At 35.5% G+C, this 23,327-nt stretch overlaps 1 protein-coding gene across 1 annotated transcript in view; it reads left to right on the top strand.

Moving 5' to 3' along the window:
- Positions 1–1,087: 1,087 nt before the first annotated feature.
- Positions 1,088–23,327, top strand: part of LOC149081790 (uncharacterized) — a 118,572-nt gene continuing 96,332 nt past the window's right edge. The window contains exon 1 of the mRNA XM_089235559.1: positions 1,088–1,258. Within this exon, the coding sequence (XP_089091685.1) occupies positions 1,174–1,258 (85 nt within the window). The 5' untranslated portion in view covers positions 1,088–1,173. The remainder of the gene's footprint in view (positions 1,259–23,327) is intronic.

The following is a 23,327-nucleotide window of genomic DNA, read 5'->3' as shown; positions in this document are numbered from 1 at the left end:
CTCCCCAAATGCACACATAAATATTTCAGGCGCAAAATAAGGTATTGATTAACTGCGAACCGTTATTAGTGTGAATAAAAGCGGCTTAAAATCTTGGCGCAGTTCATCAGCTTTTGGCTGTGGGAAGGCGCTTAAGCGTGATAATGCCATAAAACGTATAAACCGTTCTCTCTCTCTCTCGCTCACTTTCTGTCATAAAACCTTTTTCCGCCAAAAAAATAAATAAATAATAAAAAATACAAACGTTATTGATAGTACCGCCTCTCAGTCACATACAACACTGTCCAATACTGTTTTTTTTTCGGCAATTTATTGACTGAAATGGCGAGAGATTTTTTTTTCGTACTTTTCTAGCAGAGAAGGGGGGGAAAACACCTTTTTATCTGGTGTGTGTATCGCCATCGGAGAGAAATTTGGCGAACGCTTACCACGAAATTCCGTCGATCGACAGCGAAATTGGGCGACAACTGGCGGTTTTTGACCGCAGAGTTTGGTTCCCTTTTCGGAAATTGGAGGTTTAAAGGGAGAGAGAAGGAGAAGCCAACACAACACAGCAACCCATCGACTTCAATCTCTTTTGTGATATCCAGTGTGGCATCTGGACAAGGTGGTCGCCGTCGGTCCGTTTTCACGCGTGTGTGTGTGTCAGAGAGGTGGGTGTGTGTGTGTGTGCATTAAATGTATAACACCCGTGTGCGTGTTGTATCCAATAGTGGCGTGTGTGTGTGTGCAGTATGTTCGTGCCAGTGTGGGATGTAGCATGTCTCCGGTGCGGTAAACTAATAACATTCTACAACTAGACATCTCGGTGGTAGAAAAATGAATGAAAATTTTTTCAAGAGAATGATTCCAAGAGGACACTTGAATTGACCAAATACTCGTTGAGAAATTATAAGACTTTTTTTTTTTTTGGACATTGATGTTTAACACGAGGTGATTTTTTTTTTTTGAAGGATCAATATTTTCTCAAAAGAAGAGAGATTTGTCCTTTTTTTTGTTTTTCTTGCATTTTGTATCGATAGTCTTTATATCGGATTGTTGTTGTTGGTGGTGGTGGTGGTGCACATCAACGACAGCAGCAGCAGTCATCGGATCGTCATCGTCGGAGGTTAGTTTTCGACGCCGGAGGAGGAGGGACCGATTGAGGGCCCCCGCCTCCTTACGGTCGACGACATGTCACTCAACGAGTTCTTCGCCGCCAATCCAGGTGGGGTCTACCTGAGACCCGTCGGACTAAGTGATTGCTTCTCGATGCCCGGTGAGTGATTTTTTTTGTTTTTGTTTTGGCTAATTGTTTAACTGATTAGACGATTATAGCACGATTATATCGATAATTTGCAAGAGCCCCAAAAATATTTCATGGGAATATTTTTTTTTTTTGATAAAATGTATGATTCTTACTATTATGAAAGAGTGGGGGGGGGGCACTCCAGGGCCTCCGCATTTCGGAGGTTTGGTTCGCAACTTTAACAATAAATACTCACTGATTTTAATACTCTAATCTTATTTACCCTTTTTAATGCATCTATTTGTCCAGGACTCAGTTAATAGGCATAGTATGATTATTGTAGAAAAAGGTAACAGACAACGGGGGGTGCCCTTCATTAAGTGTTGCGTATATGTCTTAAAACAATGTTTCTCAACATTTTTTTAGCTCATGGTACTCCTTTGACTATATTTTCTCTCTTGGGGGTTCCCTTACCTTTTCCGTGTGGTTATTAGGTGTTTCTGTAAATTTTGGTGTTGATGTTTGAATGCCAGTGGCTTAAACTGTTAAAAGAAAAATTAGTCTTTTTTGTGTACGTAGTCTTTTTATATATAAAGATTGATCTCTGGAACCCTGGACTATAGGCACGTATCCAGAAGAAGAAGGGGGAGTGATTATTCTTTTCCAAAGAGCCAAATTATACAGGAAACGTACCAGTTCTCATCATAAAGCCCCCCCCCCTCCCCTTCTACGGACATATATTTTGGGGACCCAGGCCATGCCCACATGGGCTAAAATAGCCTTGGTTTTATGGACAGATCTGCTGGGTTCTGAAAGTAATCGGTTTTTTTTTCCTAATTGGAAATATTTATTTCTTCACAGCCCTCTGTGCCCCTCTCCTTCACTACTTGCTTTGACCCAAATTTTAACTGATTTTAACCCGTGGCCCCTCTTAGACTATCTCAGGCCATGTGGTTCCAGATTGAGAACCACTTTTTAAGAATATCGCCTAAAGCGTTCATAGCGTTTGGTGAACTGTAGAAAGCTTCCGAGCTACTGAGCCATGACCTAGACCATGATTAATTTCTGGGTCACGGCCATGGCCCTGCAATGTGTTCTATTTTTTTTTTTTTTTTTTTTTTTTTTTTTTGGCAATCGATTTATTTGAGAAGCAGTTCAAGTAAAAACTGCATGAGAATACTTGATGCTTTTATGAATAATAAATACTCTACAACAGGAATTCACAAACTTTGATGTTTGCGGCATTCTACGAAACATTAAATATTTCATGGCACCCCTGCTTAATTTCGAGCTACTTCGATGGTAGCAGAAATCATCGTGACACACCCGTTAAAAACCATGGCTACTACCTGCTTTCAGTATAAATTCCGTCCCTAAAATGTGTCTTACCTCTGGCCAACGCCACTGCAGCATGAGAGGCAATGAACATTTCTGATAGATATACTCTCAGTATTATGACAAGTGACAGTAGATTCCAAAAATTCATCATTTTAAATTTAATGATCCATTCATATCAATAGCGATCGATGGTCGAACCTAAACTCATCGACATGTGATTTGTCGTTGATGCAAACATCATTATAGGGTTGTAGAATCAATCAATTGTTGTATTCAATCTTTTTTTTTTTATTACAAAACACACACACAAATACATTAACACAAATAATATAGACAATAGAACAAAACATATACTTTGAAGCTCTGAGAGATCTAATTGGTCCGTGTCCCAAAGTTTGATGAACACTTTCTGTATTCAATAAGCAACAGTGATCATATTATGCGTAACACTGTAAAATACATTTCAGAATTTTTTAAATTTAATTCAAAACTTGTCTTGGACACCTATTTTATGTTCAATGAATGTTTCAAAATTTGAAATAGAATTTGCAAATGTAAAAATTTCTTCCTTGAGATGTTTATTAATTTTTACGTTGGACAATTTTTTTCCGAATTCGTCACAAAACTCAGATTACTAGATAATTACACTGATTTGTTACAAAATATGGATTTTTTTTTTCAAGCTATTTTGTCTTTTACCCACGGAATTAAGATCACAATTGATTTTTCTAATTTTTTCTTCCTTTTCACTCTTCAGTTTATACATATCAACCACAAAATTCATGAGAAAAAATTTCTTACATGTTTCTGAACTTCACCGTGTCCATGCAAACGATATTAAAATTAAAATTTAAAAAAAGATTACTTTATTCTTCCTTCAAAATAAGTTATTTAAGAAAACTAAATTTTTATATGACATCAGTGCTGAAATGAGGTATGCTATTAACCATTCGAGGGCGCAGGGTATTGTAATGTGGTAGGACTTTTCAATGTGCAAGCTAGGTAACGCAAATTCTACCGCAACTTATTCTACCGCTTGATTATTGTTTGGCGCAGCATAATCTTGATGGTCCTAGCACCAGATAAAAAACAAACTTCAATCTCCTATCCGAAGGCACATATATACCCTCGAATGGTTGATAGCACATATCGCAACAAATTCATCCGTAAAATATGATATTTGCTTTTGTTGAAGTGCTGTTGAGCACTCTCTCTAAAAACACTCTCTACCGCCTTTACTATTGTGATTCGACCGCACATTCTATGACCAAAAATGTTTGTTTAGGAGTCTTCAATCTATATCCCTTCTTATAGCTTGTCCTGTGATTTTAGCATCACGCTGTATGTATTGTCTGGTGTAATAAGTAGTTCACGTTTTAAATCATGGCTCCTACACTGGTTGATGCTGACTGAGGCTCCAGCCTGGAGGAGTCTCGAACTATAAATTATTATTTTATTTTTTGTTTTTTTTTTTACTCTATAAATTTACTATAGAGTGAGTGGCCCGTGGAAAAATCTGTTCCGGATCCTGTCAAAGATCACAGTCCAAGGACTCTGTTGCAGGATAGGGGAGGGGGCATGCTTACATTATACTGTTCATGAAGCAACATATTTAAGAAGCTCAATCATCATTTTGGTACTTAACCAAGGTGAAATTTTCAGAGTAAACTAGATAGTCAGTCTATTTACTCCCTATGAATCTTTATTAAACTAAACGCGCCCCCACGTTAATATTCCCGAGGAACCTTTAACGTATAGGAGACACGCTGGACAGAAAAAAAAAATACACGCGTACAATATCCGTGGTAGATCACATGATGACATCACGGGTCCTCAAAAACTCTTTATGAATCTACCAAAGACTCTTCTTCCTTTAAATGCGTAGCACAGTCGACGCTCGTTATAACCACTATGCATTATAGTGACCGTTCCGATACAGAGGCCAGCTCTCTCTCTACTTTATACCGTTCACCAACTCCATTCATATATCACCATACGGCAATTTCCAACCAGTGGAGTTGGGTGGAAATGAAGTCACCATCTATCGGTGGTCGCCCCAGGCTAGGTAAGTAAAGAGCTTGTTTCTGATGTTCTCCCCCGGATTCGAACCCATGGACCTTGACGATAACCTTCATAGTGGAAGACAAGCATCTTACCACTGCACCACTCGGACGAGCTCGGTACCGCGACCGTTACGATATGTACCGAATGTTTTCATATAACTACTATCTCGTAGTCCCTTTTCTTCTTTATCCAAGTCTAATAACGAACATCGACTGTATCATGCTGATTTAATTTGCACTTAACATCACACTCATTGCTTGGCGCAACACACCAAATTTTCTGTGAATAACGCAGTATTTTTTCCGTAGCCTCTTGATCAAACCTAACACAGAGTGTATCCCATAAATTCGTAAAATTCGTTAAGAAATTCATAAAAATTGAGGGAGTTGGTATATTTGTGAACAACTTTTTCTCACCAAAAGGGATATTTTTTTTTGTACACGAAAAAAAATTAATTCAAATTTATGTCGAAAGGGCACTTGCATGAAAGCAAATCAGGGTGATTAGACTCGAGCCCTTCTTCAATCTATCCTGTGTCCGAAACGTTAGTCAGCGATCCGTTGCAGAGGTAAGACAACTTCATAATAGTGCTTCATTCAAAAATACCAACATCAGTATGTAAACTTTTTTTTATGTCAGCAACAGGAAAATTCAGAAATGAGCTGTTAACAGTACACTCATTTTATAGGCCTCTTACTTATACCGTTATTTGTTTTTATGCAGCGCCCTCTATTGACAAAAAATCTAAACTAATTTCTCTCTTTCCTGTTCAACAAAAAAAATCCTCCCATGGGAATTTATTTTTTGCAAATCGCATTTAAATGTACCAAGTCTTTGAAAGTTTTATTCGTATTCATGGGGTGAGATAAACAAAGGCAATGAATCAATCAATACCCACATCTCCATTGGAGAAATACCAACAAAAAAATTCAAGAATACTTAAAAATTCTTCCGCAGACATTCGCTCATGCATATCATTATCACTATTAGCATATAGGCAGGAGGGATGGAAGAAAATTTGAATTTAAGAGAGAGATAGAGAAGTTATATCCCCCCTCCCACCAATCCCGAATTCCAAGACTTCTTACCGGTATATATATAAGTGGCCTTTAATTTTCCTCAAAATCTCCGAGTTCTTTTTTCTGGCGTTATTATTATTCCTGAGCACTTTTAGCTTCTGTGTTCTCTTCATTCCCCCTTACTCTTGTCCTCTCACCGATGACAGAGATTCCATTGTTTCCGAAGTTCGTGCATGTCCTTCTCAAGAAGGGACTTTCAGCTGTGAGAGAAACCAATGCTTTGCAATGCTCTTCACTTCCACATCTGGGTCAACCTACGTTTTCTTATATATACTTTTTGAGGTAGAGGGACAGTTAAGTGAAAGTTATAGTCTTATATTGGCCCGGACTGTGGCGAGTATTCCAGTGCTAAATTTCATGAGTGTAGTTGTTTACTATGTGGACATTACCGTGAAAAAAAAAAAACTAACGAACTCTCCCCTCCCCCCCAACAACAACATAAGGAATGTTACTGAATGCAGACATCATCATGAGTTACAATATAATGGCTGATAGTAGCAACGTGTTCAAGTAGCTCAATCATCAGCGATCCTCAACCAAGTGGAAATTTTGAGAGTGAACTAGGTTAGTCAGTCTACTTATTCCCTATGCATTTTACCATGCATTCTAGCGACCGTTCCGATACAACGACTGGTACGATATGTCCTAAATACAGTATTGCATATATATATTTTCATGTAACTAATATTCTATATATTTTTTCTTTTCGGTACAAGGCAACCCGATATAGCATCCGTGTTTTTCCGGATGGAGGGGGGAGGGGGTCGTTATAACGAGCGTCGATCTATCTATGCTGATTTAATTTGCATAACACATCATACACATTGCATGACGCACCAAATTTTCGCTTTCGAATATCGTATAGTATGCTTAACTTTTACCATAATCCCTTGATGAAACTCAAAACATTGGTATTCACGAAGCGGTTCAACTAAACAATGGATCAATCAATATTCATATCCACTGAAAAAATACCAAAAACATTCAAGGATATTTGAAAAATTCTTCAACAGAGACGTTCGCTCATGCATATCATTATCACTATTAGCATATAAGGACTGAGGGAGGGAGGGATGGAAGGAAATATTTAAATTCAAGAGTGATAGAAATTTTACCTCCCTCCCCCTCAAATTTCAAAATTTCTTATTGGTAAGTGTCCTTTACTGCTAACAAGTCGTTTGTTTTCCTGAAATTCCTGAGAGAAGTCAATTTTTGTGGGGCGTAATTATTATTATTACTATTATTATTCCTGTGCACTTTCAGCTTCCGTGTTCTCCTCTTCATTCCCCCTACTCTTGTCCTCTCACCGATGAAAGAGATTCCATTGTTTCCGAAGTCCGTGCGTGTCCTTCTGAAAAGAGACTTTCAGCTCTGACAGCAACTAATGTTTTGCAATGTCCTCCACTTCTGCGTCTGGGGCAACCTACGTTTTCTCATATACTTTTTGAGGGGGGAGAGACTGTTAAATGAAAGTCATGGAGTCCTTTGTCTAGATTGTAGGGTGAGCATTTCAATGCTCCATTTCATGACGAGTTTTTCGTTTGCTGTGCACATATTACCTTTTACGTCAATACGGACGTCACCGTGTCTCACAATATAATGTCGGTTTTAGCATCGTGTTCAAGAAGAAGCTCAATCGTCAGTGGTTCTTAATCAAGTTCAAATTTTCAGTGTGAAAATTTTGAGCTTTTTTTTTTTTTTTTGCTGCTGCAGCAGTAGTAAGAAAAAAATTAAAATTTTGATAGTGTATTGAACGGTCAGTCTATTCCTTAAGCACTTTACCAAGAACTACTCTCTTCAAATGCTCAATATCATAATTTACTCAAAACGCCGCACACGTTGCATGCCATTACACACCAAATTTTCACTTTCGAATATCGTTTTGTATGCATAGTGTTTTCCCCACACATACTCTCCTTGATCAAATTCAATGCATTCGTATTCTCGAGATGCTCCAAGGTGAAGAAATGAATCAATCCATATCCAGTGAAAAAATACCAAAAAAATTCAAGGTATTTAAAAAATTCTTCAGCAGACTTTCACTCATGCATATCATTATCACTATTAGCATATAAGGAGAGGGGGATGGAAGAAAATTTAAATTTAAGAGAGATAGAAATTTCCCTCCCTCTCCCCCCCCCCCTCAAATTCCAAGACTTCTTGCTGGTAAGTGGCCTTTACTGCTAACAAGTCGTTAGTTTTCTCGAAATCCCTGAGAGAAGTTCTCCTTTTTTGGGGCGTTATTATTATTATTATTATTATTCCTGTGCACTTTCAGTTCCTATGTTCCTCTCACCACTTACTCCTTCTCCTTTTTCTTTACATAGTAGATCGAAAGTGTGAGATGGTAAGGGGTAGTTGGGTGCCGGGCCCTTGTTTCTGACGATGTTCCGGTGCTAATGGCCACGTATGCTCTAATGATCCCGGTTTATCTCTTTTCTGCCGGAAAAGCTTGTGTGTGCTCCTCACTCTCTTCTCTATGGATCCCCCCAGCCCAACAAGAGTGGTATATGCTTTTCCAGCTCAGGGAGAGAGAGATGGCAAGTAAGGGGCCATGGCCCACTAACCCTTTCCTCCACCAGATACAACTCAAATCCTCGCTCTTCCTCTCTCTCTCTCTCACTCGCATACACACACACAAAAGTGTATTCTTGGCCTTGGGAAAATGTAAAATGTTTAGAAGCGTATTTTAGAGCTGAGTCATCACGCAAAACCGTTAATTTTCGAGAACTCTTTTGGCGCTTGTTATGTATGTATGGAGGCTAAGGAAGGAGCTGTGCTTGCTGCAGGGTAAATAGGAAGTAAGTGTTGGATAGAAAAGTGTTCCGTTTCAAGTTGATGGGATCGAGGCTTAAAGGGAGAAGTGATGCTGCTAATGGAAATGGAGGAGACGATATGTGCCACTCTCCTATCTGTCTCCTGCTCCCCTTCTCCCATTTGGTAAAATATTCTCTAAAGTGTGGTATCCTTCGGTGAAAGAAAACACCAATTTGTACAATTTCGCTTGTATTTGATCCTTAGGATTCAACTTTTGTGCGTGAATTATTTAATGATCCTTCATATCTTTTTACTAGGTGTTAATTTACGTTGACCATTTATCCGTTTGGTCATCGAAGGGACTTTATTTTTTCCATTTCATTACCGGCTTGTTTTTTGATCACTTAAAAAATAATAATCTTTTCAATCCTTTTGCGGTTTATTGCCGAGCTGGGAATCGACATCAGGCACAACCGGTACTTTATTGTTACAACAACCCATTACGATCACAGGAAGGTCCCTGTGAATTTGGCTTCTTGGAAATACTTACAAGCTATACAAACAGCACTATAGCTAGCACCTAGGGCCTACCTCACTGCAGGGAGAGGCGCTATAAGTATCTCTGGACCGCAAAGATTTAATTGATATATATATATATATATGTCTCATTACGTAATTAGACAAGTATATAATACAGTCGGCTCCGCTTAATCGAATAACGGGTAAAATTCTCCTGCACAAAAATTTCTCCCATTGTGACAATGTTAATGTTCCTCTTAATATGATCATTTCAATGACTTTTCCTTCTTTAATTGAATACAACGCTTCACACGTCAAATGTAAATACACATCAACACAAACATAATACTGTATCGAATAAAGCATTTGAAGTTAATGAAGATTATGTTATTAGGTTAAGATAAATGCATTTGAGAATAGGTACTTGCCTCCAAGTATTCAAGTTGTCGTCTCAATACATACATTTAATTATTTTATTCTTATTTTCTGTTGGGCCAACAGAGGACACTAACTTCCCAATGAATAGTAAAACTCATGGGTATTTCGATCATTGTAATTAAACATAATTTTCATTTTTATTTTTGGTGTCTGATTTATTCGAGAAGCTTTATTAACATTCATATAAACATATTCAGGACATTCTTGAACATATTCTCCAACTGGCGCTTCGAGTGCTTTTCCGGTGTTAGTGGATTACAGAATACCCCTATATGTACTGGGTACTAGAAAAACGTGCGTACTTTATGGGTAATATTCCCAAAGAGAATTTTCAATTATCCCATTGAAGATGCGGTGTGGCAAATGTTGGCTCAACCACCATCCGAAGTCCAATAAACTCCACCGAGCAGTGGATCCCGCATTCCAAATCCTACACTTATGCACGCACATCCAGCTCATCCAATGCCGGGTAACAGACTAATGATTCTAACACACCCCACACACACACAACGAATGCCTCTCTCTTTTTCTCTCTCTCTCTCTACAGCCTACACTAACTCTCTCGTAGAATGCCGCTATATTAAGAAAATCAGTGCACCATCTGATCCAATTTCTTACTCACCAGAGATGAGTATCCGACTCGTTTATACGCAGTATCATAAGACGCCGAAGTTATCCCAATTTTAAATGCAGATTTTTCTGCAGAACATGACTCTCGAAGCCACACGTCAAGCTTAAATCCACGGAACTAGACCGATGGTGGAAGGCGGAAAGGGAACGGCAAAATTTTGCAGTTCGTGACCCGGAATGCTCCCTCCCCACCCCCACGGCAATTCGAGTCTGACCCCCTACTTACGGTGTTCTTAAACACGGGACCAAGTCAGGATAATACCTCCATCTTTCCCACATACACATATACGTCACCAGGCAAGAGAAAAGTGAATCTCTCTCTCCTCTCCTCATTACCCCTTTTGCCAAAACCTACACACACACACATACACACATGTATAGAGAAAGAAAGAGAGAGAGAGAGAGAGAGAGAGCGACACACACACACACAGAGAAGGAAGACCCGTAATATATACTAGAGTTATTTGGAACTGCATCGCGGGTTATTCAAGTAATCTGTAATTGTGTCGCTTAGTTCATTTTCACAAAATTAGGTTTACGGTAAAGGACCACATCAGATGACTCCAAGGGCCACATCTGCCCGTCGAGCTATGGGCTGAGCATCATGCATGAGTTAGCCTAATCCCGAGGTTGCCAAATACTCCGTCTAGTGCTGCCTATAAGGGTTTGAGAAAATCAGCACGTCATAACTGATAAGATTTCTTACTCGCCCAAAAAACGAGTATCCGACTCGCTTATACGCATCACCATGAGACACCACACCGGAAGACATCCTCATTTTAAATTCAGACTTTTCGCCCGAACATGACTCTCGAAGCCACGCGTCACGCTTAAATCCACGGAACTAGACCGATGGTGGAAGGCGAAAAGGGAACGGCAGGGTTTAGCAGTTCGTGACCCGGAATGTCCCCCCACGGCAATTCGAGTCCGACCCCTACTTACGGTGTTCTTAAACACGGGAGCAAATCAGGATAATACCTCCATCCTGCCCATCCACACACACGTCACCAGGCAAGAGAGAAGTGAAGAGGCAATGGAGAATCTCCTCCTCATTCTCCTTTTGCCCAAACCCATACACACACACACACATACATAGAGAAAGAGAAGGGAGACCCATCGTCAATTGCACGGGATTCTCGTTTCTGCGCTTGGGATGTTGTTGCCAAGGGAAACGGATCCTTTTCCTACACCATCCCGACCATCTTTTCCAAGGCTTCTTCGTCTTTTTTTGTTCGCTCTTGCGCCTCACAAGACACTCTATTCGCTTAGAGTCACAGATGTAGTAGTGGGAGAAGAACAGAGAGAGAGAGAGAGTCTAGGACTCAGCTCAATGCACAGCACACACACATACTTCCAACACAGCACCACCAACACCAAAGCCTTTTTCCAACCCCTCCACCTCCAGTATCCCAAAACTTTAGTAGTGGTAGGAGGATGACTAGAAGGTGGTTGTGATGTAGAAAAGGCGATGGGTTCATCAACACTCCACTGATCCAGCGCAACTCCCTCTTCCATTCCTTGCCGCTGCTTTTTTACGCTGTTTCAGGCGCTGTGGGGTTCCATCCCATTTTGCTTTTAACCGGTTGTTTTCGCACTCTCTTTGCGGTCTTTCACGGAGATGGGGTAGGTATAGTAAATATTATGGATACACCAACCGTATATACAAGAGGCACTGCTTCTTTTTTGCCATTATATTATTTGAAGGATACCGATAGAATCTACTTCGGGGGATTTCCGACAATTTTTCATTCGTTCGCCATACCTGAAAAATTTCTGAGACTCTGCGACACTTACCAAATGGCATTCTCATCTGGCGGCTTTCTAACCATTTTTGGTGTCACTAGTCTTTAATAAACCTTTGCGGCACACCGAAAGTGCCCCTCCACATCGATTGATACCTTCCAGTCCAATAGAAGGGGCTCATCGATACAGGGTGGAAATGAGTTAATTGGTTAAATTCGTAACTGAATAATTTGCGAAAAGTCAATTACATCGTATTACCAGCTTAATTGCCGATGAGAGTAGTAACGTATCCCAAGTTTTTGATAGATGGTGATTTTCAATGACGAGACACTCTTTGATTTGAGTGGCAAGTTATGAATTCGGGGATCAGCAAATCCTCATACTGCCTAGACCAGGGGTGTTAAAAACATTGCCCGCGGAGCTCTTTGGTGAACTGTGTGTGTAACACAACCGAGGGACTCATAAAAGTGTCAAATTTGGTCCGTCCGCACAGTGTTAACGGTTGAAGGGCCCCCCGTCTAGGCTGTATGAGTATTTGCTGATCCCCCGAATCGTTACAGTTATGTCTATTCACTCTGGCTCTCGAATGAAAAGTTGCCTTGTCACTGAAAAAAAACTCAGGATACGTAACTACTCATCGGCAATCATACTAGTACCACCATACTAGTAAATTGACCCATCTCGTAGGAATAACATAATTTATTTCTATAAAAACATTAATACGAGTATTTTTAGTCATATTTTGATATCTCTATATAATGATGTTGTGCAGACCTAAGTAAAAATAGTGTTGTATAGGGATTATCGTTATATTGAGAGACAGCACCAACATCATGGCAATCAAATTTACGCTAGTGATCGTATCTCTTCTGAATAAGCGTTGTTAACCAAAGCAGCATACAAATACAATTGTGATTGCTATTTTGCCTCATGAAACTGTAGTTAATCAGTTAATTTACAACAACTGTTCAGTACAAATTAACATGAAAGGTTAGCAAAGAAAAATTTGTCTTTTAAAACATACTTAAGCTGAGCTGGGCTAATTTTCCAGATACTTTGTGATCGAACCACTCTTGAATACTGATTTCATACTGATACCGTATTAGGTAGGTGGTTCTATTACTCTGGCTTTGATTTGTATGTCTGATGCCGGCCAAACAGACTCACATACAACATACACACATCACAGGAAAACTGGATCAAGATTTTTGTCTTCAGGATCACTCCTACTCTTTCTGAAGCAGAATTCAAAGAAATCAAGATATTGAATCTTCCCAAAAGTTCTGGACACTTTCTTTATGAGTATGTTCAGCTTTGATGTGTCTTTCTATATAACATTAAACCAAACATTTAATAACAACACGAAGAAGACACGAAGAAGTTAAAAGCTTACTGAGATGTCCAGTATGACTTTTATCGCAATCTGTTTAAAGTATTTTCACAAGATGTTCAGTACGGAAGATAAAAAGTTGCATTTTAGAGGCACTTGCTGCTACTACAGCGGAACCTCTCGATAACGGACAGCCATGAGACCGAAAAATTTTCCGTTAATGAGAGTTATGTGCTAACGGTGATTGCCCGTTATGAGAGGTTTTATATTGTTATTTTCAATGGAATTAATGTCGGTGAAAACTTGTAGAACTATTTATGAAGATTATGAATCGTTATTATGATGGTTTCCAAAGTTTAAAGTTCCGGGAATTTCACCCCCGAATATATGTATCGGATTGGATGATCTTTAACAGCAAATGACGAAGTCAAAAATCGCAAAAATAACACAAAACTGGTCACTCAAAACATAGTAACGGTTTTAAAAAATCCCATAAAATAATGATTTATAAGCATTCATGAAACTAGTTGGAGATCGGTATTCACTGTGTGTGGGACATTTTTCCAAAGGGCTACGGTCTTGAAAAATAGATAATTTTAAGGCCCCCATTTTACCTTTAGTCATTTACAAGGAAATCCGTGAAATACGTTGTCATGTTTATCAATTTCAACATGCTGACCAGACATTGGACCATTCCAGTTTTATTTGTTTCACTTTCTTCAAAATTCATTGTAGGGAAATTTTTTCACTGATACCACTGTGGCGAAAGGCCAATTATTTTTCTGCCTTTAAATCAATTAAATTCCTTAAGAACCGATTTTTAAACTGCCCAAAAATATCCTGAGGTTAAGAAAAAAAAAAGCTTATCCGGAAAATTCACCGACAATTCACTGAATGAGTGAATGAATAAGCGATTGAGGGAGTGAATGGATGAGTGAAACTGGCCTTTCACTAAAGCTAGCTTGCTCTCGCACACTCACCAAACTCAATCAATCACTACGTAGCCGATTCTATCACTCGCTCACTAGGCCGCTCATTATATCACTCACTCACTAAGTCAATCACTCACTCCCTAGGTCATTCACTTACTTACCAAGTCACTCACTCACTCACAATGTCAGTCGATCATTTTGTCAGTAGGCTAGTCACTCACTTTATCTCCAGGTAACTCCCTAGGTCACTTAGCTAGTAGTTCGCTCACTTTGTCATTCACTCTATCATCAACTCACTAGGTTGCCCACTCTGTTACACACTCAATCACCTGGTCACTCACTCTGTCATTCGCTCATTCACCAACACTAAAACTATGCCACTCATTCACTAACAACTGTATCAATTACTGACTCACTCGGTCATTCTTCGCTCACTTACTGGCTCACTGGCTCGTATTTTGAACTGCTCTCGGTGAATCGTGCGGTGAATTTTCCGTAAACCGTAAAGCTTACACCCCCCCCCCCCGCTCAAAATCCTACAAGAAAACCCTCAAATCGTACGGGACAACATAATCCTTAATTTACTGATAAACAAAATATTTAAATTCAGTACCTATGCATTCTGAACACCAACACATCAGCTTACAAATAAAAATCTGAAAAGTAACATTAAAAGCCTAGTGAAGACGGTGTAACCATAGATCGCAATTTACTACAATATTTAGATGAATGTTCAGTTGGAATCGATTCTATTCCGGTATTGTTTTGCTATTCACATAAAAGTCATTCAAGATTCTAGGATAAAGGGGAAAAAACAACACTCGAAGGATGACCAATTGCTCTTATCACGAATAACAACAACAACAACAACTCGCTTAGAATTGTTATCAGGATGAATCGGAAATGTTTCGGCTCTGTTGACGTTAGACCCTCTCTCTTCTAATTTCCTCTCGCTCTTTGTACTTCTTTTATATATATATATATTACTTCTGGTCGCTTTCAGTTGATTTCTTTTTGCTCTCACTCGGTATTTGCGATCGCTTTGTCGGTTTTTCTGCCGGAGCAATTGAGCCGGCAACCGCAGGAAAAAAAAAAAAGGAACGGGATAGGAAAAAGAGTCAGAAGAGTGTGGGAAATGGATAGATAGGAGTTGTGTGCGGAATGGAAAAAAGGGGGGTATAAGTGTGTGTGGCAGCTGGTGTACCATCACTTCCCGTTTTCCATTCTTCCCCCAGCCTCATGCTTTACCATCCAGTTTGTTCTCTTGTGCTGCTGCTCCTTCCGGATGTGTTCCTCTGCCATGCCATCCTTGCCACTTCATCGATGTGTGGCCAACATCTCTCTCTCCATCCACACACGTTCTTCCATCCGGATTTCAGCTTCTTCCTACTCAATCAATAAGCGATCTTTATGATGACGCCTACCAAACCCCACCAACAAAACTCCACCTTCGAATGCAGAGACATGGAGAGAGAGAAGCCGGATTTTGGTGTACGTCGCGCAAGATTTGGCGCATAATAGTCGGATATCTTTTTGCGAAACAACGAATAACATCATTCCGGCTTTTTTTTTTTTTTTTTTTGCTATATTTCTCGTTTCTCCCAATTCTCCTTCTTGTGTGTTAACCTTTGTTAGTTATTGGTAGAGTATGAAATTGATTAGATTAGTCGTGGGGTTAATGAGATGTTAAATTTTGCGTATGATAATATCGTTATCCGGTGGCTATGGGTTCTAGAGGAAGGAGATGAAAATTTTTTATTCAAAAGGCCATTGGTTAAAAAAAATGATGGTTATTTAAATACAATTTTTAAGGAAAATATTACGCCAGATATAATGGTATAAAGGAATTTGACATTCACAGAGATCCTCAAAAAGTAATTAGAAAAATTATAATTTTTTTTCCTGAAGCCATATGGTACGTAGAAATTGAGCCGCCCTTAGGGGTGTGCGACAGGTGCTGTCACGCCGGGCCCCGCGCTTTGTGGGGCATTCACGGGAAATTATTGAACGCTTTCACCACTTCTGAAAGTATTTTTTGCATTAATTTTGAATCTGGAATTATCACTTCTATTAATTCTCAATTTCCATCACTACTGGAATTATCACATCCGTTAATTCCGAATTTTAATCAATTTCTTTCATTAATTCTGAATTTTAATCAATTTCTTTCATTAATTCTGAATTTTAATCAATTTCTTTCATTAATTCTGAATTTTAATCAATTTCTTTCATTAATTCTGAATTTTAATCAATTTCTTTCATTAATTCTGAATTTTAATCAATTTCTTTCATTAATTCTGAATTTTAATCAATTTCTTTCATTAATTCTGAATTTTAATCAATTTCTTTCATTAATTCTGAATTTCCATTACTGCTGGAATTTGCTTTCAATTATTTTTAATTCATCAACTTTAAAATTTTCATTAGTTTCGGGAATTGTTCCTCTCATTTTTGTTAAAAATTGCCTTCAGTGCTAAATTTTCATCAATTTTTGTGTTAATTGTGGGTTTTAAATTTTTTTTTGTATGGATATTTTTTAGCATTTCCGTATATTCTGAAATAATTGATGGCGATTCCCCCCACCCCACCCACACACACACACGTAAAATAGATAAAATTGGGGCAAATGGATGATAAACATTTTTGACGCCCCGAAATTTCCCCCTTTCCCGCTATTATTTTCGCACCGGGCCTTACGTCTGGTAATGGCGGCTGGTAGGAAAACGTATTTTAACAGATTTCGTATGATCCCTAAAAGACAATATATTTATTAGGTTTTTCTTTCAAATACAAATACAACGCCACAACAGGCAAATTGCCCAACGAGGTGGCTGACTTAAGAACATCATGGATCCCCGAGCCATTTTTTGGAGGCCCTACCTACTACTGCTACACCACAAATGCCCCCCCCCCCGCGGAACCCCCCAACGAATCAGTACATGCGGGAATGTGCGTGTACGTGTAGTGCAACCTGATGTAAAGTTTGTTTCTGTGTAATGTTTGTTATGTGTAGTGCTGCCATCTGCCACCAGTTTTTCTAACAATGAGTGAAGTGTTATGATTGAATGATTTATCGTTGTAGGACTGTTGCTCTCTGTGGCGAGACTTTTTAACGGGGAGATCGGCTCGCATTTGCGCCTTGAAGTTGGGAACCACAGAAAACCAACTTCAGCCGACCACCACTGTGGGGTTCGAACCCGGATCCTCGCATCGCGAGTCCGTCACTATAACCACTCGACCACCACAGCGGCGTTCGTGATATATGCTTTTATATTGGGTTATTGTATTATCATTATATATGACATCCATATTTTTTATGCACATCTTTTTTCAGCCACCTCGTTGGGCAATTTGCCTGTTGTGGTCTTTTTGTTTGTATTTGTAATAGCATAAATGCATACAAGAGAAAACGCTTCGAACGCGATTTTCTCAGATTTTAGCGGTTTTTAAATTTAAAAAAAACAAAAATATCTGAAATTTTGCAGAAATGTTTATACGACATGTGTAAGTCAAATGATCGTCGAACTTGGGTATATGATTAGAATTTTATGATTTTTTTAAAGCTTCCAAAGTAGGATAAATTTCTAAAATCTGAATTCAACAGTTTTTAAAAAAAAATTATTCCCATTTATCAATTGCTAAATCGCAAACTCATTTCGAAAACACGTGTCGAATAAATATTTCTGCAAAATTTCAGAAGTTTTTTTTTTTGCAGTGTTGTCTTACGTACAAGCTCAATAACTCAATCTAAGAAAATTGCGTTCGAAGTGGTTTTTCTTGAATACATTTACACTAAATTCTATTTCTTTTCTCTTCGATTTTAGAAGAAAAATTATAAATTTGGCGGATTGATACGAGATTTCTTGCATTTGGTTTACGTTAAAATGAGGTATTTTTCAAAGTAATTTTTTTGAAAAATCGAGTTTGGGGTCATGACACCCTTTAAGATGTTGTAGACTAGAAAAATCGTTTTATACGTCAGCAGTATTTCTGTTTCGTCTAATGAAACATAGAAATTGATGGAGTTCAATAATGAAAGAAATTATTGTCAAATGTGTGTAATAATAGACAGACAAAAAAAATTAATTAAAATATTACAAATATGATTAATTAAAACTAAGCATAAAAAAGAAATGTTTGAATATTTAATTAAATGCTTAAATGTTTATTGTTAAATTTTCTATTACGTTATATATAAGAATATATGTTAGTTTATGAATATGCATCGTTTTACTTGAAATAATTACCGCAATATCATCAATACTGTAGGAAAACCACATTAATTTTGTAAGCTCTATACTTAGGCTTTCATTTTTATACCACAAAAATTGAACTTCCAATATAATATATTTTCTTTTCAACAAATAAACATTTGTTTGGACGTATTTCCTAAATAACTGTCAATGGCTACAACTATTTGAAATACATTTTGAATCATTTATATTTTAAAACAATGTGATATCGGGATCTCTTTTTTTCTAATCTGTTTTTTAAATTTATATCTTAATTTAAAAACTAACGCTTGCGTCATTCAAGTACGAAAATCACAAACTCCAAAAAGGCTATTTTAAAGAAAAAGGGCTCTACAAAAGTGACTTAAAAGTCTAGTTAAATAAGAAATCGATTGTCTATCAGTGAAAGAAATTATTATCGAATAATAACGTAAAAGAAATGAATGAGCAAAATATGAAAAAAAACTAAATAAAATGAACATAGAAGAAAATGTCAAAATTTTAATAGATATTGAAAAAAATGACAGCAGGAAAAGTGATATGAAATGAAAAAAAACTTTGAATAAAAGTTAATTCAAATAACAAAAAAATCAGGAACTAAATCTCAAAGAGAATATTAGAACTTAAATGACAAAATCAAAATTTAAAAAAAATGAGATGAAAAAGAAGTATTTCTTCAAAAAAAAACAGAACATTTAAGGAATGAAAATAAAATGGAAATTTCAATACTGGAAAAACATAAAAAAAAGGGAAAAATTCCAAATTAAATATACAAAATAAATACGTTACATTAATAAAAACACTTATTTAAAAACATGAAAAATCAGACAAAATATCAAAAAAAGAAAAGAAGAAATCGTATAAAAAATTAAGTGAAAATTGAGAAACAAAATAAATAAAACAAAAATCATAAAAGTTCATATCAAAAATCTATCCAATGTAAAATAATTGATTCTCATTAATGGAGTTTAAAATACCGAAGTATCGAAAGATATATTTTTTTCTTTAATTAATAGCAGTAAAAGAATATCATCAAAAAAAAATTATTGAAGAGAAAATAATTTGTTTTAGAAATTTTCTTTTACTAATTAATGGCTTTTTTTCGAAAAATATATTTTCTCCATTAATATCATCACTCCTATTGGCCAATTCGCAAATATTATGTTTCTTAACTGTAAAAAAACACCAATAAAAGGAATAACTTAAAAAATATTTTACTTACTTCGAGTAAATAAAATAATAAATGCAGAGTAAAAGAAAAAAATAATCCCTTGCTTTTATTCAAGTAATTGCATACATGGAGAACATGATTAACAACATTAATTTTGGAAGAAAAAAAAAGGAAATTTCGCAGTTAATTTTTTTTTTCAAATAAATGAAATAAAAACAAGTTCTCCCAATTTTCACTTTACATTAATGTTGTTTTTACTTTAGTTTCAGTTTCATTTAAAAACAAGAAATTTAATTCATACTCCAACGGGAAACATTTTTTTTTTCAAAAATATGTATACATATTATTTTAAATCTAGTTTTAATGACTACAAGCTCATTTATTTGATAACAGCGGAGGAATTTGAATAATGAATAACATTTTTTTTTCAGGGGCTTTCACATTTTTTTAAAAACTGAAATGTTTTCGTGACTTAAAATGCGAAGCAAAGAACAAAAGAGCGCTATCTCTGGAATCGGATACACGGGGAAAAAAAATAAATTTTAATTTCATTTATTTAATATGTTATGCTTTTGAAAGTATCATAAATTTCACTGTAATGATATTTCTAATCTCCTTTCAAAGTTACAAGTTGTAAAATAATACCTTATAAGGGATGCCCATAAAAATTAATAAACAAAATTTTTTAGAAATCTTCCTTTCAGAAAGAAATTCTTAAAAATGTGAATAGTAAATACAAAAATCCATTGAAATATTCATAAATATTCAAATATGTTCTATTAATTAGTATTTATTCTAGTTAATAAAATTTTTGAAAAATTCGGTAATCAAAAATACTTAAAATTAATTTATCTTTTAAATTGATATATTTGAATTTAAATAACATTGAATTTTTATGTAAATTTTAATAATATGCTTATCTCGCCCATTCGTATAAAAAATGAATTTAATGAGTGGATTTGATGAGTCTGGTTTAAATAAAAGTATATCAATTTATATTAACAGCTGATGAACTTGCAAAATCTTTAAAAAAACTGTCTAATTTTTATTATATATTTTAGGAGTATAAGATTTTCTCTATTTTTCATTTCGTTAAACACAAACTAAATACTTTTATCAGCACAAAATAATTTTTATCTCATAGTTTTTTTAAATTTATTTTTAAAACATGTACTAAAAAGTAATTTCCAGCTTAAAAGTATGTATTTTTATATTTTGTGGTTTTTAAAAATAACTTTTTTGAAAATAACTTGAATTTTCTTAATTTTATTTTAGAAAATAGAATTTTTTTACATAAATATATTATTTACAATTTATTTGTTTGAAAATAATTTTGAATTAATATAATTGAATTTGCAATAAATTTGAATAATTAATATGGAATGTTTCTCTTAGGCTAAAATTCAATGTTTCAGCGCAGCATGATAGATAAAATTATTCCAATTTCAAGATCAATATGATGATCGATATTTCAAATAATAATACTATAAGTAAGATGAGTTAGTAAAAGTTGGAATGAAAATCTAATGTAATAAATGTAATTTAAATTACAACCATAAGTAAAAGCTGGAACACAAATTTTCTGCATGAATGAAAAAAAATATTTTTTTATATCAATAATACAATAAAAACCACATCTTAGTTTGATGTAAATTAGTTTTTTTTACCATCGAGAACGAGATTGTGCTGTCGAACTCATAAAATTTATTCGAAACTTAATACAGAAAAAAAATCAATTAGATAATGAAATTTATGAAAATGTTTTAATGAATTTAACGTCAATACTAATTACTATCATTTAATAACAGTAAATGAAAGAGTGAACTTTTTTGGAAGCAAATTTTTTTTTCAAACTGCACGAAAAATTCCTAAAGCTTTCTCACGTTTTATTAAAAATAATATAAGATAATAAATTTTTCTTGATATTTGATATATATCTTTTAATAAACCTGTCTAATTTACATCGTTATTCTGGAAACTACCTGACGAAGAGATAAAAATCATGAGAAAATGTACTTAAAATGAAATATATATATATATATAAATATCAATAATTATTATAAAAAAGTTAATTTTAAAGCGTAATTTTCTGAACTTAATCAAGAAAAGGGAAAAAATTATTCGTAAAAATCAAAAATATTTTTTATCCTTCTCTTTGGCTTAGAAATTAATTCCGTGATATCATGAGTTACGTTATTAAAAGCGAAAAATTTAATAAAAGGCAAAAAGCTCTTTTCCGCTTAATATAAGTCCTCCCTTTTGCATAATGCATCGAGTTCATAAATAATCGCATCTGCTTTTTTTTTCCCCCTCCCTGCTTTTAGTAGGAAATTTTAGTTCGGGGTAAATGAATATTAATCTACACCATATTCGATCGGTATTTTTACATTGCGCCATATTTATATGAGCTTGTGCCTCACAAAATGTCAAGTCCGTATATATTTATGGTGCCTTATTATTTTAGATACGTTTGAGAAGTCTCATATTTTCTTTTAAACGAACTTTAATTGAAAATTTTTTTTTCAGAATTATTCATATGAATTTTTTTATTTTTTGTAATAAATATGTTTAAATACTCTCTCTCTCTCTGTATGTGTGCATAAACAATCAAATTTTTCGGAAAAAGAAATCGTTCTTTAGATACTAATCTTTAATTTTTAATAATAATGTAAATATTTACTGATATAATGTTAATCTTTACTAATAATATAAATCTATAATTTTAAAAAGTGATACTTTTTTATATGCATATTGTCATTTATTAACTTTCTAGTAGACTTATATAAGTCTAAGTGAAATAACATCAATGGATTTCCATGCAAAAAAAATTGTTTTTTGTATGTCTGCTTATAACGCCGATGAAAATAAATCATCTCGGTTATAATGACGAATTTTTTGTCACTATTGTTTCCGTTCACAATGACGTTTTCTCAAGAAATTCCTAAGATTAGATCTGATCACATCCAGTACATGTCCCTCTGTTGTTCTGTTTATACCTAATGTTGCCAAAAAAAAAAATATTTATTGCAGGTTTGATGCTCCAACTAGCTCATTGACTTGACCACTATACAAAACATTTCCGTATTTTACACTTCCTGACTTTCTTTAAGAAAAATGTTTCAATTTTTTTTCGAAGCTCACTTTAATTTCTAATCTTTACTGGAATCAGAAATGTAGGCAATCTTCATACTTTATAAATTGTGTTATAATGAATATAACCATAAGTTCAGTAGAAATCCGCTATGATGACAGCTCACAATCACGGGAAAAATTTTCCTTATAACGGACTTCACGTTTTAAATGAATGCTTTTTGCAGTATTGGTTCTTTCACAATCACCCACAAATCTCTCGTTATATCGAGATTCCCATTACAAGCCGTACTCGTTATAATGTACTTTTACAGTATTCATCTCACGTATTTCTCAAGTTCGTTTTAGCAGACTTGCTGTAGCACTGCATTACTCGCCAAGGGTTATTTATAAGTAATATTTAGCACCTTCGCCGAGATATGTTTGTGAGAATCGCATGCACGATGTTCCACATTAATTAATAAATTTCCTCGTATTTTAAAACTCAAGTTTTCAGCAAGTTATTAATTTATTTTGCAGGAAATAATAACAATTATTAATTTATTTATCAGCTTATTTGATTTAGTTTATCAAGTGCAATCAATTCATAAATCTGAAATTTCTCATTTAAAAATTTTCGATGGCCTCTTTTTCTCTATTTTGTCGTATATGTGTCGTATATAAAAAGTAAAATGAGGTGAAAATCCAACATCTTTCGAAGTATAAACGACAAAAAGTAATGAAATAATGCAAATGCTGGAGGTAATGCAAGGTTCCTCGAAAAACTGGCTATATTT

The sequence above is a fragment of the Pholcus phalangioides genome, unplaced genomic scaffold (genome assembly GCF_987345545.1).
Source record: "Pholcus phalangioides strain wild (caught in Gottingen) unplaced genomic scaffold, Ppha-v1.0 ptg000009l_1, whole genome shotgun sequence".
Classification (NCBI taxonomy): domain Eukaryota; kingdom Metazoa; phylum Arthropoda; class Arachnida; order Araneae; family Pholcidae; genus Pholcus; species Pholcus phalangioides.
This window is presented reverse-complemented; position numbering and strand designations above follow the sequence as displayed.